The sequence below is a fragment of the Hypomesus transpacificus genome, unplaced genomic scaffold (assembly GCF_021917145.1).
Source record: "Hypomesus transpacificus isolate Combined female unplaced genomic scaffold, fHypTra1 scaffold_30, whole genome shotgun sequence".
NCBI classification, from domain to species: Eukaryota; Metazoa; Chordata; class Actinopteri; order Osmeriformes; family Osmeridae; genus Hypomesus; species Hypomesus transpacificus.
This window is the reverse complement of record NW_025813826.1, coordinates 1,292,236-1,319,085: the sequence shown is the minus strand read 5'-3', so window position 1 is coordinate 1,319,085 and position 26,850 is coordinate 1,292,236. Positions and strand designations below refer to the sequence as shown.

At 42.9% G+C, this 26,850-nt stretch overlaps 1 protein-coding gene across 1 annotated transcript in view; it reads right to left on the bottom strand.

The window, feature by feature from the left end:
- gpat2 (glycerol-3-phosphate acyltransferase 2, mitochondrial) overlaps positions 1 to 26,850 on the bottom strand; it is a 106,733-nt gene that overhangs the window by 4,401 nt on the left and 75,482 nt on the right. The window contains exons 13-18 of the mRNA XM_047015312.1: positions 26,454 to 26,524; positions 26,103 to 26,263; positions 713 to 816; positions 461 to 636; positions 250 to 327; positions 35 to 154 (exon numbers count right to left, since the gene is read on the bottom strand). Coding sequence (XP_046871268.1) covers positions 35 to 154; positions 250 to 327; positions 461 to 636; positions 713 to 816; positions 26,103 to 26,263; positions 26,454 to 26,524 — 710 coding nt within the window. The remainder of the gene's footprint in view (positions 1 to 34; positions 155 to 249; positions 328 to 460; positions 637 to 712; positions 817 to 26,102; positions 26,264 to 26,453; positions 26,525 to 26,850) is intronic.

Below are 26,850 nucleotides of genomic sequence, written 5' to 3'. Positions count from 1 at the left end.
GTGTGTGTGTAAAGCTGCATGTGTGTGTGAGTACCTTGTATGAGCGAGAGTCCTGCTCCTCATGGTCAGAGTCGCTGTCAGGGTTGTCTGAGGAGCTCCAGGTCTGAGGACTCCGCTTGGTCCAGAAGTCACACAGAGGTGTGTCTCTGGGAACCTGCTCACAAAGAAGGGAGCATGCACCAGCAACATGCTGATGTTGAGTTTTCTATGTGTGTGTGTGCGTGTGAGAGAAGTGTGTGTCTGTCTTACCTCCTCCATAACAAGGATTCCACAACGCACCAGACTGTCAACTGCATCCAGAGCAAAACTATGAGAAGACTGACAAGGCTGAAGATAGACACAGAGAGGGACAGTGACAGATTAAAGGAATAGTATTTCTATTTGAGTAAGAGACACTAAGACACCATGCTGCACAACTTTGTCTTGTTCTTTTGTAGAGGCAGAGTGTGTGTCCACTCACAGGCAGCAGCCCAGGTGGCAGTAGGAGGCAGAGCTGCAGAGCCCTCTCGGTCAGCTCTTCTTGGCAAAGCACCACGTCAAACTCCAGATCCTCTCCGACTTCTTGACCTTTCTGGCTGGACCCAAAGCCCATCTCACTGCCTGCCACCTCCGACAGCATGGCCGACACTGCACATGCTAAAGACACAAGTTTATTCAATTGGTTTTGTGGGGCCTTGAGATACTTGTTAAAGAAGCAATAAGTCCTTTTCACCTCCAACTGCCTCCAGGATGAAGGTTGCTGTGACCTTCTGGGCATAGAAGGTCAAGGTGAGGGTGGTGGAGAGGGAGGGGTGAGGGGTGATGAGGGGGTTTTTCCTAAATGGAGAAGAAAGAAAGGAGGAGAGTTAGGGGAGGAATGAGAACAAGGAGGAGAGGAATAAGAGGGTGAAAGACAAAAGATTTGAATGTAAATGGGCAAAGCTTGTTCAAGCATGGCACGCAAACTGTGCATTGTGTCATAAAACTCACACAATCCCTGCAGGTGTTAATTAAAGGTCATGAGCATAGACAGACATCACATTGGCAATTATCCTCTTAGGATGATCCATGACACAATGAAATATAAAGCATTGCACCTAGCTAAGTATGTACTCACAGTTTTTACTTCCACAATCCAAAAACAAGCGGAATACATTTAATTTGATTCATTTCATTAATATTTTAGGTGAGCCTATGATGAGTAGGATAACCAATAGCCCTACATATCTGCATTTTGAAACTCCCTGGGTTTTTTGTAATATGTTACTGGCTAACAGTTTTAGGTGGAGTAGCATTTGTATCTTTGTAGAATTTTGCTAATGGACGGCCTTCTCTCGTGTATCCTATCCCTTATTGTTATTTCCCCTTCCTTGTGGTGGCATCTTACAGCATTGACATCTGCACACTGTGAGGGGTCAGGTGGAATACAGGGTCCGGGGGCACCCTCTCCTGGGAGGTAGGCCTAAGGAAACCTAATTGAGGTATTCAGCTGAACAGTTGTACTCATATGCATGCTTTTGCTTGCTTTAAAAGGTCCCGATTAGATGAAGGAAGGGGAGTGTAGCCGGAGAAGGACTGGCGCAACGGCGATTGAGGGGCGGCCTGAGAGTTGTCCAAACATTTATATGCCTTGTTTTTTTGCGAAGTAATTTTGTTGACCGTTTTGACTACCTAGTACGGCAGTGTTCCTGCTAACGTTCTGGCTCTGCTGAAAAGAAAAGAAAAAAATATAGAACCTAAGTTGCTGCAAACTGTCCGTCTCAGCGTCTCATTTGCTGTCCTGCACCCGGGGGAGGGACGAATCGTCACAACACATAATATCTCTTGTGGTAACCCTGATCGAACTCTGTGGCCAAAGCGCAGACACGTTGTGGATGCGAGATTAGGCGTTTGCTTGTGGCTGTCACCTGCAACTAAGTCAGCAATCAGAACACCGATAAGAGGGCATGCTCGAAGTCAAAGAAAGAGAAAGAAAAGTGTTGGATGAGTGACTGCGGACACGATAGGTGAACACCGGAGAGCAAGTAGTCAGTTTAATTCAAGTTCAAATCTTTTATTGTCAGATGCATAGAACAACCCAAGGTCAGACAGGGCACTGAAATTCTTGGGACAAGACAACACAAAGCAACCTGGCATAACCTAACGTATAAGTATTCAGTTTTACATCTATGATAAGCTAAAATATAATAAACTTCCTAAATATACAAAATCATATACAATATACAGTACAGTATACTAAACCTCTAATACACATAATAAGCTATACTAACCTTGTAAACTATATTCTAACCTAGAGACAGGGGTAGAATTGTGCAATATTGCTGATAGTGCAACCAGTAGCTGAAAGTGACAAGTGTGTAAAGTAGCTAGTGAGAAGTGTATCAATGTCCATTCAGAAGCCTGATGGCTCCAGTCTGCATGTGCGAGACCTAATGCTTCGGTACAAGGTGCCGTACAAGGTGTCGCCTGCCAGAAGGCAACAAGGTAAAAAGACTGAAGGATGGGTGGTAACAGTCTCTTAGAATCCTTCCAGCTTTCCTGAGGCATCGTGTGTGGTAGGTGTCTTGTAGGGCTGGGAGCTTGATCAGCAGACCTGACCACACTATGTAGGGACTTGCAGTTCCTGTCTGTGCAGCTCCCATACCACACTGTGATGCAACCAGTCAGTATGCTCTCTATAGTGCATCTGTAAAAGTTAGTGAGGATGACTGAGTCCATGCCAAACTTCTTCAGTCTCCTTAAGGAAGAAGATGTGTTTCCGTGCGGCTTTGACCACATTGTCTGTGTGAGCATTCCAGGTGAGGTCATTGCTGATGTTCACCCTGAGGAACCTGAAGCAGCTGACCTTTTCCACTTTGGATCTGTTGATGTGTAGGGGTGCATGCTCCTCCTCCTGCCACCTCCTATAGTCCACAATCATCTCCTTAAGGCCGATTTATACTTCTGCGTTTTTACGCACACGCACAGGGGGAACGCCCTCTCCATCAAGAAACGCCCTCTGCGTGTCCTCGCAGAGCCCTCACAGAGCTCTGCGTGCGCCTCCTGATTTTCCTGACTATCCGTCTGTCCGTGCGTCTTTTTACGGATACCCCTTGGCTATGATTGGTCCGTATTAAGAACCGCTTACGTCAGGGGTGGGAGCGGGGTTGCCGTGACCAACAAGAGAACAGAATCCTTTGACCGCCATTTTTGTAAGTTTTTACAACTCTTATTTCAGCTAAACAGTACATGTAAATCAGCATCTGAATTAAAATGTGACGAGAAATGGGCAGCGTAGTTGCTGAAAATTTGCTAATTTTATTGATGAAACGGTTCATTTGTAAATTTGCTCCGACTTTTTGATAACCTAGCTAGCATCGCAGTGCAGCGTCATCTACTGTTCTGGCTGTGAATTGCTTTCAGCACGCAGAGCCGTCGGAGTAGTATAAATTCAACCAATCCGTCCGACTCCGTGCGTGCGTCTGTCCGTTAACGGAGACGCAGAAGTATAAATCGGCCTTAAGTCTTGCTGACTAAAGAGGTTATTGTCCCGACACCAAGATGTGTGCTTGTGTGGATGAGGTGCGGTCACCGATTCTCACCACCTGTGGCCTTCCTGTCAGGAAGTTGAGGATCCACTTGCATAGGGAGGTGCTTAGTCCCAGGTCCACAAGCTTGGAGACAAGTCTAGAGGGGATGATGGTATTGAATGCTGCACTGTAGTCAATGACCAGTATCCTCACATAGGTATTCCCTTTGTCCAGGTGGGAGAAAGCGGTGTGCATTGTCAGGGCAATGTCATCGTCTGCAGAATTGTTGGACCGGTATGCAAACTGCATAGGGTCCAGGGTGGGAGGCAGCGAGGAGCAGATGAATCATTTGACTACCCGCTCGAAGCACTTCATGATGACAGAGGTCAGTGCTATAGGGCGATAGCCGTTCATGCAGGTGACCTTGGTGTTTTTGGGCACATGGACAATGGTGGTTCTCTTGAAGCAAGTGGGGAGTACAGACAAGCTGAGGGAGAGGTACAATATGTCACTGAAGACCCCTGCTAGCTGGTCGGCACAACCCCTGAAGGCCCTACCTGATATGCCATCTGGGCCAGGTGCCTTGCGAGGGTTGATCTTTTTGAAGCAGTGCCTCACCTCAGCTACAGTTAATGTAGGCACACCACTGGCTAGGCCTTCATGTAGCTTCACTGCAGGGGGGTCACTGTCCCTCTCAATGCGAGCGTAGGCATTCAGCTCGTCTGGCAGTGGGACAGAGGACTGAGTCTCACTGTAGCCTCTTCCTTTGTTGTCTGTAATGGCTTTAAATCCACTCCACATGCGCCTGGGGTCAGAGCCATGGTATCTGGACTCCACCTTGGTCCTGTAAGCCCTTTTTTCTGTTTTGATGGCCTTCAGAAGGTCGTATCTGGCCTTCCTGTGCTAATCAGGGTCCCCAGAGTTACAGGCGACAGACCGGGCTCTCAGCTTGGCCCAGACCGCGGCATCAACCCAGGGCTTCTGATTGGGGAAAGACCGGACAACCTTCTTGGGGATGACGTCATCAATGCAGTGTTGAATGTAGCTGGAAACAGTGTCCGTGTATTTGTTTATGTCCCCATCTGCTGCCTCCCTAAAGGGCGATATATGTTTCTGCGTTTTTCAAAAAAAGGACACATGGGAACGCCCTTGTCTCCGTGGAACGCCCTCTACGAGCTCTACGTCAGCCCTCGGAGAGCCTCGGAGAGCTTGACGTGCACCTCCTGGTTTTCTAACTATCCGTCGTAATTTCGGAGAGCTACAGAGAGCTACGGAGACCCCCTTGGCTGTGATTGGTCTAAGAACCGGTTTTAAGAACCGCTTGCGTCAGGGGCGGGGTTGCCCTGAAAAACAGGATGAACAGACTCCTTTGACCGCCATTGCTGTAAGTTTTTACAATTCCTATTTCAGCTAAACAGTACATGTAAATCAGCATCTGAATTAAAATGTGACGAGAAATGGGCAGTGTAGTTGCAGAAAATGTGCATATTTTATTGATGAAACGGCTAATCTGTAAATTTGCTCAGACTTCTCGGTAATCTAGGTAAATAAACACTCGACTACGTCTCACAAAAAACGTTGCGCCACCTACTCTTCTGGCGGTGAATTGTTTTCAGCACCCACAGCCTACAGAGAACCATAAACGCAGTCTATCCGTCCGTATCCGTGCGTATCCGTGTGCCCGCCCATCCGTAAACGGAGACGCAGAAGCATATTTTGGCCTTAAACATCAGCCAGTCAGTGGTGTCAAAACAGTCCTGGAGGGTCGCCACACTCTCGTCACTCCACACTGACCTTGCAACTGGTCCGACCTGTTTTAGCTTTTGTCTATATGCGGGAAGGAGAAGAATGGAGGTGTGATCAGCCTTGCCAAAAGCAGGGCGGGGAAGGGGTTTGTAAGTGCCCCAGAATGCTGTATAACAATGGTCGAGGGTCTGGTCTCCACGTGTGAAGAAGTCAATGTGCTGATTGCACTTAACGTTCTCCGTCACTTTCTTCGACCGACGTTTACCAGCGTCACCAGCGTCCACACAACGCTCTTCTGGCGCTATACCAGCGACCATGGACGATTACCAACGTTTCCTCTAACGTCATAGAACATTGACCAGAACGTTACATGATATCCTCTGGGTCATGGCACGTTAACTATAATTCTCAGTCATGTAACTGCCTATCATAGCTACCCTTGTAGTCACTTGTTATCTCGTTTTCAACATCTCGGATAATGGAACATTTCTTCAACACAGATGGTGTGTAGGTTGTACAGATTGTTCTGATCCTGGCAGTCGCATCACAATCCTCAAACAGGAAACAATCAAACAATCCACCGCACTTGAATATATCTTTGCAAGATTTCGGCCATGCATTTATGGTCAAAGAATTGTATTGAGCTTTGGTTATAGTAACTGATAGTCATCAGAAGGGTGGTGTTATATCACAAGTATATATTTGCACACATTATCTATCCTAATGCTGTTTAAGGGTGTTGCTGTTGTGGAAAAAACATCACACTGTTGTAATTATGAAGATGGGTAATGATTATGGATTATATGATTGAAAATAAACCTCTCACTTCTTTACCTTTACATGCTATATTACTGAAAACCAGATGCAAAACTGTTGATTGATTAGTATTGCCACTGATATGTAGAAGATATTAAGCCCAAAGTGCAAATCTGGATATTTAGGGGCTGAGGGCGAGAGAAGTCTGTGTGTATATGCTTCTTCCATAGAAAACTACAAGGCCCAGATATCATGGGACAGATTTATGACCCTACGCTCAGCAGCCCAGTGCAGCTGGATTTCAAGGCCAAACGTAGGCCCAGAAAGTAGGAGACTAGAAAAAAACACTTGTAATTCAGATTCTATGACAATTGACCAACCGGGTGCGAATGCATAAATGCATCTGTGACCAACTATAATGTACCAATAGCAAAATCACAGAAGGTTTTGATATATAGAGGAATGTCCAGAGAAAAATTCCAGTCTGCTCCCCGGAACACACATAGTTTGTTGGAATCTCTGTGACTCTGAATTCTGATAAATACTTTGCATCAGACCTTGTTGAGTTTTAATGTTGATTCAAACTTTGAGAATTGGTTGAAGACATAGAATATATTTCACGACATTGGCTCTGAATCGCGGTTCATCGTGATGTTAAGGTCATGAAGTGAATGTTGGTGACAATGCTGCAGCCTACCCAAGTATTCATGGCTACACCCAACTGGTGTAGTAACTTATGCTTCAAGTAACTATTACCATGCTAAAATGGGTGCCCTCCACTAATAAATGTTTAATACACCCACATTAAGGGACATTGTCCTGTAGAGCTCAAACCATGAGCATTCAGAAAGCAGTTGGCTACCAATGTGGTCAAATATTGTGTACCATGGCTGAGTTCCTTCATACGTTGGTAATAGTAGCATGTCTGTTTAGATCTTTGTAACCCTTTCACAAGGCTCTTATGAAGTACACTCTGAATGGGAGCAATAACAGCAAGAATAACGTTATTTTCTCTACACTGTGCACAATTATTAGGCAACTTTGAGGATACATTTTATTATAGATTTTTTTATACTGATTAAAAAAATTAGTGACCAGTACCCACCCTTATTTTCAGTAAGAGTCATAAGCCTACCATTCATGAAGTTTGTCAATTTCTTAATCTGTTGATGATCAACTTTTGTGCAGCAGCAACCACAGCCTGCACTGTAAATATCCTGTTTAAGGAGGGCCCACAAGTTCTCAACAGGGTTTAGGTCAGGTGAGGAAGGGGGCCATGTCATTATTCTTTCATCTTTAATGCCTTTACTGGCGAGCCATGAAGTGGAGTACTTTGATGCATGCGATGGAGCATCGTTCTGCATAAAAATCATGGTCTTCTTGGAAGATGCACTTCTTCCTGTACCACTGCTTTGGGAGTTAATTTTGAGTCCATCTTCAACCCGAAAAGGTCCAACTACCTCATCTTTATGGCCATGCCAGTATCCCACCTCCACCTTGCTGGAGCCCTGTGCCCATTACTGATCAAGCCACGGGCCCATCCATTTGGTCTGTCAAGAGTCACTCTCATCTCATCATAAAACAAGTCCAATAAACAAAAACAATAAATACATTAACAAATAATGTTACTAATAAAATTCCATTACAACTTACTGTATTCCTCTGAATGTAAATCCTGTATTCAAATCAGGGAGTTAAAACAGAGGCAGGCAATGACATTGCATTAAAGTGAAATGTGGTGTGGTCTCCATCTCTCTAACCAGAGGAAGCAAGTATTATGCCATGCATCTTTTAAAGTTAGGTCTTAGATATCAACCTCATCAAAGTTTGACAGGCAAGCTACAATGAGAAGATCTTGGAACTACTTGAAGCTAGCTACCTCCAGTTACACAGAAAAGCCTAAATGTTTACGAGTTTAGCCTACTATTTTCGCTTCGCAGGTCACGCAATGGCGGATTACTTCTAAAAATTGCGAACTATTTTAAAATTGACATGGTAGAGACATGTATCTCACACATGAATTCACATTTCAAGGCAATTGGATCAATGGCCGATTTTAAGTTATAGTTTATAGTTTTTCACAAATTGTCATGACACTGTGCACAATTATTAGGCAATTAAGTATTTTATATATCATAATTTGTATGCATATATTCCAACTCCAAGCTGTATAAACTTGAATACCTATTGGATTGAAGTATATCAGGTGACGTGTATTTGTGTAATGAGGGAAGGTGTGGCCTAAGGAGATCAACACCCAATATCAAGGTGTGCATAATTATTAGGCAGCTTCTTTTCCTCAGGCAAAATGGTCCAAAAAGAGATTTAACTGACTCTGAAAAGTAAAATGTTTAGTCTTCCAGAGGGATGCAGCACTCTTGAAATTGCTAAGATATTGGGGCATGATCACAGAACCATCAAATGTTTTGTCGCAAATAATCAACAGGGTTGAAGGAGCGTGTTGAGAAAAAAATATGCAAATTACTGCCAAAGATTTAAGAATCAAACATGAAGCTACCAGGAACCCATTATCCTCCAGCGCTGTCATAGTCCAGAACTGCAACCTACCTGAAGTGCCCAGAAGTAAAAGGTGTTCAATGCTCAATGACATGGTAAGGAAGGCTAAAAACCTGACCACCACTGAACAAGACACATAAGTTGAAACGTCAAGACTGGGCCAAGAGATATCTAAAGACAAGATATTTCAAAGATTTTATGGACTGATGAGATTACTGTTTCTTGACAGACCAAATGGATGGGCCCGTGGCTGGATCAGTAACGGGCACAGAGCTCCAGCAAGGTGGAGGTGGGGTACTGGCATGGCCTTAAAGATGAGCTAGTTGGACCTTTTTGGGTTAAAGATGGACTCAAAATCAACTCCCAAACCTACTGCCACTTTTTAGACGACACCTTCTTCAAGCAGTGGTACAGGAAAAAGTGCAGAACAATGCTCCATCGCATGCATCAAAGTACTCCACTTCATGGCTAGCCAGTAAAGGCATTAAAGATGAAAGAATAATGACATGGCCCCCTTCCTCTAGCCTGGCTCTGCCGACCTACGTACTTCCGCTCAATTTGGATTTTGCTTCTGTACTTGGTCTGGCCGTTCAGTAGGTAAGTCAGATTTTGCACTTTTTAACCGGCCAATCAGCGAACAGAGGGAGTGGCTGAGAACGATGACGTTGATGTCGTGCGCTAGTTTCTGTTGTAGTTCTGTAATGGCGGCGGAGAAAGATGCGAGCGAAGCCATTCGGTCCGTTGTGGCAACGCTGCCGAATATCCAACAGCTAAAGCCGGAGCAAGAACAAGTTTTGCAGAGTTTTGTTGGTGGCCATGATGTTGTGGCCCTCCTCCCCACGGGGTTTGGGAAAACTTTGATTTTCCAGCTACGGCAGCTAGCTCTGTTACAGTAGTGGTGAAGGAATTGGCTAAGGCGAACGCTAGCGATTGGTTATGGCAGATCAGAGTGGCTCTGGGCAGATCCAATAGTTCACTTCAACAGAGTACCCGCCTACAAGGAAGTCAACGCTTGTCAATGGAGCGAGGCCAGACTCTCTGTACAAATGAAATGTACAAGAGTCTGGTTAGGACCAGGCTACCCTTCCTCACCTGACCTAAATATTTTTGAGAACTTGTAGGCCCTTCTTAAATGGGATATTTATGGTGCAGGAAAACATTACACCTCTCAGAACAGTGTCTGGGAGGCTGTGGTTGCTGCTGCACAAAAGTTGATTTTGTGCAGCAGTTGCTTATGACTCCTACTGAAAAGAAGGGTAGCTATATAGGTCACTGATTTATTAAATCAGTATTACATTTAATATATCTACTTTTATGCAAAGCGCACAGTACCATAGGAAACAATTAATAAAGCTAGGAAAGCTAGTAATAACTAGAGAGCATACAATTTCTGGGGGAATTGTGAGGGTGTGCTTGCGGCTGCCCCAGCTGCCCATAGTCTCCTGGTGTTTACATATTTCAAAAAGCATTTAATTGTATGACTGCAGTTCTGACCATTATGTTCCCTTGATAATAATTTTGTAAAAATTACATGTATCACTCAGATGAAGGAGTGGTGTTACTAGTTGGTTGGAAGAGAAGGAGGCCAAATGTAGCTCATGAAGAAGCAGCGCCATAGTAAACTTAGTATATTGTAATGAGATATAAACAACTTGTTGGTTGCCCAACAAGAGGAAGACACAGCATTTGCTGCTTCAACTCCTTAATCCTCTCGAGGCACCTGTTGCACCTGGTTATGAGGTTGTAGGCTATGGGACGTCTAATATTGCATTTGTGTAATTATGTGTAGGACCGTGTTTCTGAAGTGGTAGGACATATTGATTCATAAAAGTATATTGTAATGATATATAAACAACTTGTTGGTTGCCCAACAAGAGGAAGACACAGCATTTGCTGCTTCAACTCCTTAATCCTCTCGAGGCACCTGTTGCACCTGGTTATGAGGTTGTAGGCTATGGGACGTCTAATATTGCATTTGTGTAATTATGTGTTGGACCGTGTTTCTGAAGTGGAGGACATATTGATTCATAAAAGCATCTAAATGTATCAACATCAATATATTATTGTTTTCTGTTATTTTAAAGCAAGCTCAGAGAAGTATGAATGTAGAGTTGCTCGCTATATAGAGTAGCCTACCGGCAGGGCCGGTGTTGTGCCCAAGAACACATTGTTGTCGAGGTGGACACTGTCGGGTGGGTATGTACACACGAAACTGTGTCGTATTTGGGGGTGTTGAATGCTAGGAAGCTAGGCACCGCTGCGTTGACTCTACGTCTTGCCCTGTCGATACCAGAAGCGCTGGCGCTCCTCTGATACCTCCAGACGCAGCGTTCCAGGATATCCGAAAACATCAGCAGAGTGTTTGGGAACATCTCCATGATGGCCCCCAGGTGTCGCTTCATCCGCCTCGTCAGGTCTAGCCCGGTCACTTGGCTGAGGTTGTTTCCCCCGACGTGGAGCACCATTATGTCCGGGCTGGGAAGCATGCCACGCTTCTCACGGAGCTTAGGCACAAGGGTCTGCCCACCTCATGACCCTCACCCCTACCCATTCAATATGGCACTCCAGTGCAAGGTCGGGGTACAATCTGACCTCCTCCACGTGCCACGCAAGCCAGTAGACCAACGAGCTGCCAACGATCCAGACGTGGGGACGACTTTGGTTTTCCATGGTGTGATATAATCCAACATCCAACATCTGCCTCTTATATACTAAATGGCTTCCCGCTTCTTCTTTTTCAAACAAAGCAAGGCTAACATCTGCCTGTTTATTGGCCGCCTGTGTCAGTGTTATTTTTATTCACAATATTCTCATTGGCTGGCCTTGAAGACAAATAGCTCTATATTATACCCGCGTCCTATTTTGTAATTTTACCGCCCCGATCGGCATCATTTGAGTAATGAGGGCAAGCGCAGGCTTATTGATTACTTAAAAAACGTTATGTACGTTATGTTCATTATGCAAGATAAAGGAGCCTAGTTAGAGAAGGATTTAGCGGTTTTATTAGTACATTAGCCTATTTTATTAGTCATTTTCAGAGTAACCTCAAACCTTTCTTTTGTTTCTTTGACCATACATTTTCTTTGAGGGCTTAGTGGTCCCGGTTTAACATCATTATTTATAGCGAAGAAGCCTACCGGACACTGTTAGCTTGCAATGTACAAAGAATGCTCCTGCAACAAAGTTGTTACTTAGTAACAATTAGCCAGCTAGACCATATGCTAGACGCCCAGCAGAAGTTTGTAGCTAACAAAGTATGCTTGTGCAACAAAGTTGTTACTTCCCCTGCAAGAGGGAATGGTGATCAGCAACCTCATAGTTGAATCAAAACGAATACACTTGGCAGACCGGTGTAAAAATGGACCTAATCTCTATGGCTTAAAGGTCATTGTAAGTTTTTCCCTTCTCGTGATATTTTCAGGCATTTAGCCTACTCATATTGCATTCATTCATTAATAAAGAACCCCCTTTGAAGCTTATTTTAACAACAACGTTACCAGGAGTAGCTATCTCAGATGAAATCGCGATTCAAATAGTACCATCTGCTAACTGAAAATATGCCTCCAAAAACGTAAATAAGTTTGACATTTATTTAGGCAAAAATCACTCATTCATAAAAATGTCAGTGGTTGCAATCATGTCATTAACATGGCAAAATGCGATATAGCCCTACTGTGTAGAGAAGCTGCCCCGGTAAATTGTAGGCTTCTACTACTACTAGACTGTCTTGGTAGCGATTGTGTTGGTTGAATTCGATTTAATGTTACTTACATTGTACGGTCTAGGCTGAAATTAATTATTTTCATGAACAGATTGACAAAGTTTTGGCTGTGGCAATGGAGTTCAGATTAGTAGTCACTAGTCAGATAGTTTCACCCATTGAAAGACTTTTGATTTAAGTAAGTGCCAAACATGTGCCGCCGTTTGACTTCCTACAGTCAGTACTGTACTGTAAACAGCTGTGGAGATGTTTTTGTTAGCTACAGTAGGCTACTAGGCTACAGCAAGCTACACTGGTTTGAAACCACAGGTAATGATAATTTCACCAACAAATCGTTTACTTGTAATCTAATGTCATAATAAATCCTACAACGAAAATGTAATTGTGAGGAATGTTTATTTTAACGATTGAAAACAGATGCATCATAGACCGCTGTAGTATGTGTTGCCCGGACATCAGAGGCTAATGTCATGATGCTAATGCTTCAGTGAAATAGTAGACTAATGTTTTCGAAAGTAGATGTAACTACTTTAATACTTTTTTACTTTAATTATAGCTTATGTTCACATTGCCCAGCTAGATGTTACAAATAAAGTAAACCTGTTACTGTATATTGTTAGTATTATTATTATTATAGTTCCGTTGCTGTATATTGTTACTGTTATAGTTTTTATTACTAGTTGGAGACAACGGGGGACTGGCTGTTTTCATCCTTATTCGTATAAGTATAACCTACTTTAGAGTTCTTTCCCCTGGAACAGATTTCATGTTCCAACTGAGGGGGGCTGTCGTTGTTTTGGTGTGTGGGGCTGCATCAAATACCCTTTTTGCTCTGTTAAATTGCTGCACTAGTCCACACTTGACCGGTGGGGATCTCATTCTATTTTGACTGTAACTGTTAGCTGCTCCTGGCATTCTCTAATCCCTGCTCTCCTCTCTGTCCCCCCCCCACACATTCCCTGTGGTGTGGGGGGTTTGAGCTGTCAGGACCTGCTTGGTCGTCGGTCTGCCAACGCTGAACCAGGTCGTCACCCGGAATCCAGTCTCCATGACGGCCAACAGCGAGTTTCCCGGTCCCATCCAACGTCTATAAAGCCGAACAATGGATTTTGGTGTTTCAAAACCCATTGACACTGTATGACTATGTTTAGCTTGTGTTCTGCTCCTCTCTCTTACCAACCGTCTCTGGAGGAGGGGATCCCTCTCTGAATTGCTCCTCCCAAGGTTTCTTCCATTTTTTCTCCCGGTGGGAGTTTTTCTGGGAGTTTTTCCTTGTCTTCCTTGAGGGTTTAGGTTGGTTGAGGGGCAGTTCTATGGGCGCATGTGAAGCCCTCTGTGACATGCTTGCGTGTAAAAAGGGCTATACAAATAAATTTGATTTGATTTGATTTGATACTTCCTTATATCAGCTTATATTGTTTTTCATATCACAAAGTAAAATGAGTAAATAGTTATCACCCTGGCCTATTTGCTTGTGGCGTTTCTGCAGCTCCCTTGCAGTAAAGCAGTTAGCCTAGCTATCTCCCAGACGTTAACGAGCTGCCAAACTAATGTTCTGCTAGAGGTAGTCACGCGATATTTCGTGACGTTAGTGACGTCAGTGACTGTGGCTAGCAAGTTAGCTACCGTTAGCTTCACTTTTGCCACAAAAACTTAATTAAAACCTAAACCGTGCAACGGAACATAAATCCCAATAGAAGCAACGCAATCGCGACCAAGACGAACCTTTTGACATCGACGTTGTCTATGTAGTCCAAATATTGACTGGGCCTTAGTGGCGCGAAAATAAACAATAATAATAAGTAATATATATGTGAGATAACAATGGTTTGTGCTCGCCGAAGGCAGCACACCCCAACAGTGCATACAAATGTGAAAATGTAGCTGAATATTATTTGCTGGAGTTTTAAAAGGCCTGAAATGTATGTTAGAAAGGACCTGCAGCAAGATGAAGGCAGAAAAGTACAGAAAAGAGAAAAAAAAAAGCTAAAGTACTGGCAGTTGAAAGATACTGCTGTGAAAGGTATTTTTGAAAGGATCTGGAGCAAGTTGAAGGCAGAAAACAGAAGAAAAGAATAAGAAAAATCCAACACAAAAAGGGGAACATTTCAGAAAGATGAGCTGCAGGAAAATGTAAAAAATTTAGCAGAAAACCAGTTGCTGAAGTCTGGGTTGAACAAATTTTTTATTTTATTTTTGTCATTTAGCAGACGCTCTTATCCAGAGCGACTTACAGTAAGTACAGGGACATTCCCACCGAGGCAAGTAGGGTGAAGTGCCTTGCCCAAGGACACAATGTCATTTGGCGCAGCCGGGAATCGAACTGGCGACCTTCAGATTACTAGCCCGATTCCCTAACCGCTCAGCCACCTGACTCCCTCTATTGGAATTGAATTTTTGGAATTGAATTTTTGGAATTGAATTTGAAGGTGAAAGGACAACACTGGAATGACTTGAACTTGCTGGAAAAACGTAGCAACCGTTGGTCATTGGCAACAGACTGGCAACATTTCTAACCTACAATCTAGGTTTCAGGTTCAAGACGGAGGAGAAACTAATCATGCGTGCCTGCACACCCAGTCCTGTTCAGACACTTAATTTAAGATGACATCAAAATAATAATTCATAGTGCAGGGTTGCCGATGTTGTCGTTGTCCCTGGTGAGTTTTTTTATACATAAATAATAAGATCATGCTACATTTAATCAGCGGATCATTTCTTGCAAGTGTGTCAAAGTGGTATGTATTAACACCGTAGGCTTGAATAATAACCGAAGGCGTGAAGCTAGAGAGGATGCAATGGAAGATTTCCTAGATCTAGATCGACTACTTCAAATTGAAAACGGAGAAGATATTTAGAGTAAAGACAAGTTACTTTACATATGTGTTCAATATCGTCAATTAAAAGTAAAAGCTTTCCAGTTACAAAGCGTTTGTTCGTAGGATTAACGCCAGCTGCAGTTACCCCAGCCCTGGTTTGGCTGTTCATGACGGTCAGCTACTGTAAGACAGTCCAGCCTCGATGTTTGCATATTTCTGTAAAGCTTGCTAAAATAAAAACGATCTAGCTAGATTATGTACACTTTAAGCTCAATGTACGTTCCTTGTTTGGCCAATTTGGTCGATACTGTAGTTGAAGAAAAAGTCGAACCGTTTTATGGAGAGCCATATCGCGCTAGCTCGATTATAAGAGAATAACAAACATTTACCTAGCATCCACACCTCAAACAAGTTAATCTAGACGCAAAACTGTACTTCCAATCCAAAAAATAAGTATATATTCCGAGACCCAAGACTCTGCCGAAACCATTGATATCCTTTATGTGTCTGTGCGGTCATAAATACAACTATTTTTGCAGTTTCCAAAACGTTACCCAATTCTGCTTTCATGGTGCGTGTCTGTTTGGTTGCCACGGCAATGGATTAGCTGTACTCGCTAACGAGCTGGGCAGAGAGAATGACACATTTAGCTAGCATCCAAACCTCAAACAAGTTAACCTAGATGCAAAACTATACGTCCAATCCAAAAAATGGATATTTTCCGAGTCCCAAGACTCTCCCGAAACCAGTCATGTCCTTTAAATGTCTCTGCGGTCAGAAATACGACTCTACCGGCAGTTTAAAAACACGTCTACTTTCAAAATTCTCTGACGAGTGTGCCACTCTGCTGGCTGCTCAATCATAAAAATCAAGAAGGAGCTAAATTTTTCATGTATTTAAAACTGTCACAAATCAAAATTGGCTGAATATTTGAAAAAGATTAATCATTTGGGAATAGCTAAATGTCTTGTGAACATTCTAAAGGCTGAATGGTGTCTCTAGCTGAAAGTATGCTGAAGTAGTTAAGTTTGAAAGAGGAGGAAGCTTTTTAATGATTTGAAAGGATTTACCATTACTTTTAATGGGAGAATAATTTGCACAAAAACCTTAATTCTTTAAAAAGTATAAAAGTGAGAAATACCAGAAGTCATAGCCATCATCTCCTGAAGGAGCTGAACGTTTTGATACAAAAATTGTAGGAATCGGTGAAAGTATGCAGGACTCGTTATAGGGCAAAAAACGGCGGAAGAACTGAGAAGTTGAAAAGCAATAGTGAGAATGCATAACAGCATTCTCACAACTAGAAAAGGCATTTCCTGCTGAAAATGCGTTGGAATGCTGAAATCTTAAATTATTTTTTTAAATGGCTGAAAATACAGAAATGAGAAAATACCTGCAAGCTGAAATTAATTTAAAAAATGTGTGACTCACTCTAAAGAGGCAGTGTGGTAGCTGAACTGCATCATCTCACAAAGCTAAGTGCTTAAATACAATGCGGGAGAATAAGTTTGAACGTTGTTAAGCAATCAAAGAAAAAGTTTAATTTCAAGAGGCAGTGTGGAAGCTGAACTGCATCATCTAACAAAGCTAAGAGCTTAAATAGCCTACAATGCGGGAGAAGCTGAAAGTTGAACTGTTAAACAGAAGAAGTAGGCTAGCTAGTTGTAACAAGAATATTATAGTTTTAACAGTTTAAATTAGTTGGGATAGTAATATCAGTAGCAGATGTAGCCTACTATTGAGTGCGTTTACTCGGCTTTCTTAGTAGGATTCACTGTGTTGATTGAATGAAAAATACAACATAGAAGACACGGCGACACTATTTTGCAGAAGGATGATGGTGCAAGTTTTGTCCGTGGAGCATACAACGATTAATAAAAATAATCATGTAGACGTGTTAAACACTTGCTTTTAGTAATCGCATTACTAATTACTAGGGATGGGACGTATGGCACTGACGCATCGATGCTTGTGTCGCAAAACCAATACGCACAGTTTCGAAAAAGTGGTTTGGTGCTTGTGTGAAATGACGATGCCACGTGATTGATGACGTTCAATGCTTCAGATGTCACAAACTGGTTCAAAGTTGTGGCACACTTCTAAACCTTAGAAGAGGGAAAGAAACCAGTGCTTGTCGTCTTAATAGGAGGCGAACACTACATTGGCAGAAGTGCAAACAGTTATTAATAGAGTACATAGTTATTATTAGAGGACGATTAGAGAATTATCATTAGCAAACGAAAAGTAGGTTATATTAGCATAAGAGTATAGTTCAGCAGCAGAAGAGAAGTAGGTTATATTAGCAGAAGAGTATAGTTCATTAGCAGAATAGTACAGTTGAGAATTATTAGCAGAAGAGCAGAAAGTAAAGGACGATATGGATGCTACCGGAGTAAGAGAGCGATTCCCCTGAACACTTATGGTACACTGCCTTTTTATATTGCACAAGCACACCCCCACTGTCCCCACAAGTATTCCCCCGATTCACAATACATATCACAAATGTAAGGAATGAGACAGCTATATAAGCAGAGTGTTTGTGTAAGCTACCACTCTGTATCAGCATTCATTTAATACTTCCATACACTTAAGCATTCTACCGCCCTTATACTGTTTGCAGAACCTTACAAAGTGTGGTGTAGACCAGTACATCACAGTAAAACATATTTGTGGGTATGAAAATTACACAGTTCTCAAATACACATGTATGGTTTTAATGAATGAACAAGAGAATTAGACCATCACGTAGCCTTACAAAAATGAACGACATTGAATAATTAACGAGGCTAAGTACGACAGAAACTACTTGTACATCGCATTCAGTTGGTTTAAACGGCTGCTATAATTTTAGCTGACCACTAGATGTCACTGTGCTCTCCAATTTCAATGAGTAGAACAAAATAGTAGCCTACCATTAGCATAGTAGTTAGTAAAAGAGATATTAGCAGCATCTGCAGAATTAGTAGTTGTAGTAGTGGCATAAGATATAGCAGTATCATTAGTGGTAGTAGTTGTGTTGTGGTGCTCTTATTCTTTTAATGAGACAAGTTGACTGAAAAGCTTGTCTTGTGTCTCCACTAATCAGCTAATACCAATCACCTGTGTAAGAGACTGGCGCGTGTTTGTGTGGTTGCCACGGTGATGGTGCTTTATAAATCTTGTTATTTTTTGTTTTCTGTGACGAATTTGTCACCACATTTACATTGGACTCTATGGGGCCACAGGCAACTGTCTACAACTCAGTGTTTCCCACACATAGACTAATTTGTGGCGGTGCGCCACAGAATCAACTCCGGCCGCCACACATTGCGTTTCGTAAAACATTTTTTTTTATCGCTATTTAGGTAAAAACACGCAGCGTATTCGTTCAGCTGCATTTCCTTTCCCTGCTCTCCCTCCGTCTCTTTCACGCACGCGTCTTTCTCACATACACACACAGTCACTACGTCAGCACACGTTAGCAACAATGCATACGCCGTTCTAGTGAGACCGACAGCTACATCAGCGAGCCTTCAGCATTAGTGCCGTAGCTAAAGGTCTAGGAAAGTTGAGGCTACTTTTCGCTAGGTACCGACGGACATGTCTTAATCGAAGGTTCCCCTACGTTCTTTTGGTGAGAAGTTTCAAGAGCTAGCTACTTACCCGGCGTCATGGAGCCGAACAGTTAAATAGTTATTTAGCACCCTGTATGCAGCGTCGCTACCTGCATATGCAGAAATTATTTGTTTGTTGTTGTTGATTTTGTGAATTATTTCCAATCCCCCCCCCCCCCCCGCCACATATAGTTTTCTAATCTGTGGGAAACACTGCAACTAGCACAAAATTTGATATCTATTGATCCAAAAACGAAGCATGAAGAGCGAAAATTGTGGCAATGCTCGCAAACTAGAAATATGTTTTCAACGACATCTGAAGCTCCCCTCCACTCTAAGCGTTTCAGTTGCACAATAGGCTTTCTCGTACACACCCATGTAAATCTCAGAAACGGTTTGAAAAAGTAATGAAACATAATCAGTGATATTAAGTTGAATAGATATCAAAAAGCTGAATTATACAAAAATAGTTTAGGGTTTTGTCAACGTTTTAAAGTTTAAATGGTGGCTGTAGCTGAAGAATTGAGGAAGAAGAAGGATTTGAAAGTTGAAGAAGTTTAAGAGGATTAAGAGGATTTAAAAAAACGATCCATTGGAAAACCATGCCGCTGAAGCAGCATTCCAACAATAAGAAGAAAGAGAAACAGGAAAACAATAGTGAGAATGCTTAACAGCATTCTCACAATAATAATATTAATATATATGTGAGATAACAATGGTTGCGCCCTTGCCGAAGGCAAAGCACACCCAATAAAGCAATAGCCTACTCATCGTCATCATAATAGTAACAGACACACATATATACCTTGCTTTGCCGAGCCAGAACAACCACGGAGCCAGGTATTCAAGTTTATAGTTAATTTCATCTGACACAATACGTAGGCAGTCATACTAAAAATACGAAGCAAAAAGAAAAACCTATGTGGTGAGTTCCATTTAGAACAGGCCTATATTTCTAAAGTGAAAGGAATACTATACAGTACTGATAGCATTGATCTTTGTAAAGTTCACATATGTATCTGCTTCTATTGCAATGCCTTAGCTTACACGTTCACGACTGATTGTTGCAAAGTATGAAGTAGTATGCAGCTGGTTGCGAGCGTCCACAAGCCTTGGAGCTAGGAGCATGGCGAGCCACTGTTCTGTGCAAGACCGGACGATGCAGAAGTTGAAAGATGGCACGGTCTGTTTCTTGCTTGCCTCACTGCGCCACTGAGCACTTTCCATAGAATTGAACGAGAGCGCTATCTTTAAAGAGCTCCTTCGCTTGGTCTATTTCTATGGTTTATAGCTGCATAATTGTTTTAAATGCTCTCAATCTTCCTCCCCTAAGGACCACACAGCTGTGCTGGTGTTTCTGATTGGCTGGAGGTGGCATTAAAGTCTTTATAACTCGAGAGCTCTCAACTCGGCAGAAAACTTACCTCTGTATGCCTGCGCCTCATCCATTAATTGTATCGGGACAAGTTAAACCTTAATTTTCAGCATGAGAAATACAAGGTGTTGCATGAGAGCGCGAGAAATGGTTGAAATGCATGAGTCTCATGGCGAATACGGGAGACTTGAGAGCCCTTTTAGATACACAGAGAATACACAGTCACATAATTCCAACATGACCATGAGAATATTCTGAAACCACCTTATATTATTAGTAACCCAGTGGGACATCATAAGATCCTTTCCACGTAGAATACTTCTCTGGTTTGTGGTTTGCATTTTGGAGGATTTACATCCAATATAAATATATATTTATGCTCCCTGCCTTGATATTGTATGCATGTGTACTATGCTAGCCACTCCAAGGCAGAGAGATTTCCCATTCTAGTTCCATTGCGATATTTGGACAAAGCCAGTTCTGATATGGCACTCGTGCTGTCCATCCTGTCATCAGCTGAAATCAGACTCACACAATCCCTGCATTTGTGTTAATTTAAGGTAATAAGGAATCACCTGTCGTCACATGACTTCAACTGCCGATGGTAGCTGAATGATGAAGAGAGGGCTTTTAGATGGGAAGTTCCGTTTCAAAAAGTTGCGAGACGGCTCGGTTGACAAAACTAAGGCTGTGTGTACTGATTGTCAGGCTGAGTTTACTTCCAGCCTAAACTATCACATGCAAGCAAAGCACACAGCTAAAAGCAGCAGCAGCGTTAGCAGAGTTAGGAGTAGCAGCAGCAGCAGCTTTCGCTCGGTAATATATGGCAGACAACAAGCGAGCAGCTGACTGGGTTCAACAAAATAGAAACTGTATTGTTCAATATTAAGGTCAATATGTGGTTGCTTATGTATCTTAAGTATGTTTGAGTGATATTTGAATATTATGGAGCAGGATATTGTTGTAAGCTATGAGACAACATGTCTTAAATATATTTTATATTCCAGAACAAGTATAATTTTGTGGATGTTTATTATACAGCAGTATAGTTTGTGAGTGAATAAAACTCCCTCACAATTTAAATTGTGTTCCATCTGAAGTTGTTATATGGACATTATCATCCAGTTAGGCTTATTTGAAGTTTTTAAGTACACCCTTGTAATGTTATATATAAAAACAATATTCTCAAAATATTTTAAATCCTCATCGCCACTTCAAGTTCTAATCTGCAAAAAACCTTAAACTTAATAAACAGTTGTAGTTTGCAAATACATCTATAGAGCACAACCATACAACAGAACTCAGATAAGCTTGGAAGAAACAAAGCTCAAAATAATAAATCAAAGAATAAAAGGCAAGGTTTATAGAAATATTTGAATGTTTGAGTTCAGTGAGCCGCAGTATTAAGACACCATGGGGGTATTCCAGGTAGCGGGTTTAACAAACTCTGAGATTAACCCTGAACTCTGAGTTGAGTTACTCTAACATGGGAAAGCGCTCTAGAACGCTCTTAGAATGTTCTTAAGACGTTTTTAGCGTTAAAAGCTTCTTAACGAATCTGGGGAACCCGGCCATTATGAGAATAATGAATATAAAAACGATTTGCACATTCTGACAACAGGGCATGCTGTATACAGTGAGACGTTCATTTAAAGGCAGGTGAATTTTGCATGTGGAACAGTAAAATGTAGCTAATGTAATCTCATGTTACAATTAAATTAGTTGTACAAACTGCATCTCATGGAGAAAGTGCCAAAAACTCACCAAGAGATGGTGTAGGCCTACTTAGGGTAGAAGAATAAAGGCTAATCTCGAAAAAGATTTACTGGAACACCAGTTACGAGAGGATGCATGGTCACAGGTGATGTTAGTTGTAGGAACAATAACCTATATTAATATTAATAGTTGAATTTTCTGAATTTCTATTTTGACCAAGAGATGGTGTACTTAGGGCAGAAGAATAAAGGCTGATCTTGTATGGCTATCAACCTGCCCCCACCTCTCATATGGTAAAATATGGAGTTACTGGATGGAGTCTCAACTTGATGGCTCTCACATCTCCTTGAGTAAATTACTGTAGCATTGCTAGTCATGTTGATAAGTAAGGGTCAAGATTCTGGGGTGATTGTAGTTGTTCGTAAGGAATTGTGAAGCATTGTTTTGTGGATTATTGATCTCCTGAGACGTTCTCCTCAGCTCTAGCTTGTCCTACTCCTTCTTCCTCACTCTTGCTTTCTATCTCTGGTTTACAATAATCATGGTAGAGTAGACATAAGAGTTAACCTTCATTGATATCATTCATTTGCAATATGATAAAAATTATTCAACCTTAATTTGACCATTCTTGCTCTGATTTAACTCAAAAATCAAAATAGTCAAATAACTGTAATTCCATTGGTATTGGCCTTATGTGGTTAATGTTAATACACTGTTCAGTTTCCCATCTTCCGTCAAACCATAGGGGAATTACTTTCGGTTGTTTGGCCAATATTGACCCCCTACAATGTTGAAATAGATTTGCTGAAACACCAGTTTCATATGGTACATCATGTAAATTGTAGGAATCATATGAATCATGTAAATTGTAGGAACAATATCCGATAGAAATAGGCTGGGCTACTCATTGTGATTTTTATTTGTAGGTAATGACCAAATAGCCTGGCTGCCAGCCCAACTTCTCCCCGCCCCCCAAAAAATTTGGTCGGGAAGTTGGGTCTGGAGGGTCTCGTATTGGGGACCAACTACAGAAAACCAGAATCTGGGCGAACCAATGAAATTGCCAGGGCGGGCTTTATACGATGATGGACAGATGATCAACAGTAACGTAATCACCCACGACACAAAAGAGCGCTTAAGTTGAATTCGTTTTGAACAAACATGGCTACCGCTGGAGATCTGGGATGTTATGATTCTGCCATCGAGTCTGTTTTAGAAGACATCGACAGCGCATTAATTTTGAAAGAGGAACAGAGAGACGCAATCAAGGCATTTGTCGATGGAAAATATGTTTTTGCCGTCCTTCCTACGGGAATCGGTAAAAGTTTAATTTCTGTTTAAACTCTGTTGCTCTGATTGGTTGTAGATCTATCTAATTGAGCGAAGAGGCATTTGTTTTCCAGGCTCGTTTGAAACACGCCTTGAGTCAAAGCCCAACGGAGAGTTCTCAGACTCATATTCTGACTAGAATTATGAGTATGACAACGTCAGGCTAATGACCAAATACAATTTCAATTATTTGTATTTATTTCAGTGCCCAAAGGCATTTGGTCAATTCTGAGTGCATGTCCACGGCATGTAACACACGACGAAGGCCCAAGGGCTGAGAATGTTGCTAAAATAAATGACAGATTGTGACGGGAAACGGTAACGTTAACTTAGGTATTCATCAGGGAATTAAAGCACATCAAATCGCGTCTCCCAGCGTATAACTAAGCAAATTAAATTTTGTTCGAGATCGCTCAGCTGAACCAGGAAATGATATGCCGTGTCTGCCAAAGCTATCGGGCTCATAAAGTGGGAGGGGATCGGAAGAAACGCTGAGTTTGGCATGGAAAACCTGCTAGCGAGCAGGTTAGTTTCACGGAATAAGTTACCATGGAAACTTACCAAAAGGTTTCGTTACCTCTCTTTCTGGACCGTGGAACTCAGAGAATGCCTCTTTTCAGGGTTAAACAACTCAAAGTTTTCATTAAACCCGCTACCTGGAATACCCCCCAGATAACCTCCACGCGCATCGTTGATGTGCCACCCATAGTCGGCAGATGATGGAGCAGAGGTCGCTGTCGTAGCCGTTTGGACAAGTTCAGCTGTCACGTCGTTGGGTCGTGGTGTAGCCGGTGGAGCACAGAAACTGGCAATGGACAGCTGCGGTTGCTCTCTGCGGCCAACGGCGGCCTTGGCAGCGTTGATGCCCATCGAAGCTACGCTAATCTTCTTTTCACAATATGTACAGTAAGCCTGTTTTTTATGGACAGGCTTCAGCCATTGTATAAACTCATCTTTCTCCAACCAGGAGTCCGCAAATTTACATTTCCCCATTTCGGAGTCTGTTTCGCGACATGTGTCGCGACAAATACCTGACTCGCTGACCGAGCACTTCGTTGTGTATAATAGTCATGGGAGGAAAATAAATGTTCATGCATACTTTTTGGAGTCAAACTCTTTGGACAAAGCGTGAACAAAATGTAATACCTCATCGGGATTAAGACTTTGTAATACCTTTAAGGGCCTTGATTTTCCCTAAATGGATTTATCAATTAATCATGAAATAATGCGATTAATCGCGATTTAATATTTTAATCTCTCCGTCAACCACTCCTTCACTCACTCACCCTGCTCAACCGGGCGGGGCGGTGGGACAGGCTTGCTTCTTTCCCCACATATTAAATACACATCCACACCACTCTCTGTTACTGCCAAATCATTTGAACATGCTAACAGATCCTATCAAAGCATGCTTAATTGTTCTTTATCGCCCACTAGGACCGCTAGCCGACTATGTGGAGGAGCTGGATATGCTCCTCAGCGTCCTCCCGGGATGATGGAACCCCGCTGATAATCCTTGGGGACTTCAAAATCCACCTCCAAGGAACGCAGGCCGTCGACTTCTTGTCTCTCCTGACTTCCTTCGACCTGACGCTGCTGAGCACACCGGCAACCCACATGGCAGGCAAACAGCTAGACCTCATCTTGACACGTAACTGTATCACTGACTTAACCTCTGTAACCCCACTGCACATTCTGATCACTTCTTTATCCAATTCTCTATCTCTCTCCCCCCAACTCCTCCTACCTCCCCTCCCCTCATAACTTTCCGGCGCCAACCTCCGCTCCCCATCCCCCTCCCATTTCTCCTCTATTGTAACATCCTCCCTCCCTCCCATTGACGAGTTCTCGTCCCACCCCACTGACAATGCCGACAATCTTCTCCCTCCTGCCCGTGGCTTACGGATGTTATTCGTGAAGAACCACCCTTCGGGCAGCTGAGAGGAGATGGCGCAAGTCCAAAGACGAGCCAAAGATGGTCTGGACCTTTATAAGTATCATTCCCTCCTTAAATCCTTCTCTTCTCACATAACTGGTGCAAAAACCCACTACTTTCTGAACAAAATTAACTCTGCTTCAAACCCCCACAAACTTTTCTCTACCTTCACTACCCTTCTTAACCCACCTCCCCCACCACCCTGACAGCAGACGACTTCTCCTTCTTTGAGAAAAAAGTCGCCGACATTAGCAGTCGGTTCCCTAAACCCACCTTTCTTTCCCTCTCACCCTCCATGACTGATCCAACTAAATGTCTAAACTCTTTCTCTCCCGTCTGAGGCAGAGCTCTCTGACCTCATTCTCTCTCATCGCCCCACCTCCTGTCCCCTTGATCCTGTCCCCTCCCCCCTCTTTCAAACGATCTCCCCCTCCATCATAACTTTTATTCTCCATGTCCTAAACTCCTCTCTTACCTCCAGCACCTTCCCCTCTGCCTTCAAACAGGCCAGGGTTAGCCCTCTACTTAAAAAACCCTCCCTTAACCCTGCCGTCCTCCAGAACTACAGACCAGTATAACGGTTACCCTTCTTTTATAAAACAATTGAATGTGCTGTATCTAACCACCAGTCAAACTTTCTCTCTCAGAACAACCTGCTTGACCCCAACCAATCGGGCTTCAAGACTGGCCGCTCCACAGAGACTGCCTCCTTTCAGTCACCACTGCCCTCCAGTCTGCCAGAGCGGCTTCGAGGTCATCCGTCATCATTCTGCTGGACCTTTTTGCAGCGTTTGATACGGTTAACCACCAGATCCTGCTCTCCACACTTTCTGAGATGGGCATCACTGCAAGTTGTAGTGATTTCCTGTCCACTGAGGCATTTATTTTCTACAGTTCTTGACATGTTATTGCATATACGTGTGCTATGCTAGCTGATCAAAGGCAGGGAGTTTTCTCCTTAGATAAAACCACTCTGCCTATTTGACCTAATAGTTAAACCTATTTCCATTGCAATAAATTGCTCAAAATGTGAGGGACTTGATTGAATTGAAGTATACACCGCAATAAATGCTATCACATATACAAACACACACACCCAGGTGTACCTGGAGGGAAGGTTGGTGAGGAGCAGGCAGGGCTGGAGCAGAGTAAGTGCATGGTGGACCACATGGACCAGACTGCCCCCAAAGCCCACATCCTTGTTCCTAAACAGGACCTCCTCAATGAGCCAGACCAGGTCCCGACACAGAGTCTCCACACTAACTCCCTGAAGGGGGGGGGAAGGGGGGTACAATGTTTAGCCCTCACCATCAACCAGACCCTCATTCTCATTCTTACACTCACCCACACTCATTCTCTCCAAGACCCTCACTCTCACCCATACCCAAGACAAGGTCCCCATACACTCACTGCCTAGGACACACACACCCTGTACACATACACACACAGAGTGGTACCTTGCGGTGTCTGTGCAGCAGAAGACAGGACATTAGGCTGGTGCACATCAAAGCCTTACAGGAAGTAGTAGCTATTGACAGGAAACAAGTGTTTACGTCTACTCTGTACAGGATACACATGGTATAGACTGAGCAGATCAGGGATTAAAAGAGGGTAAGAAAGGAAGAAAAGAGGGAGAGGGGAAAGAAAGCAATAGGAAAGAGAGAAAGGGGGAAAAGAAAGAGAATGTATACTGTCCCCCTTCCTGTTGACCTCTGATGACACCGCTATTGTGGGGGGTATCAGGGATGGTCAGGAGGGGAAGTACAGGGGTCAGGACCACACACAGACACCTCACTGCAGACAACGCATACACTGGACACACACCAGTGAGGTCACTACAGTAAACAGACACAC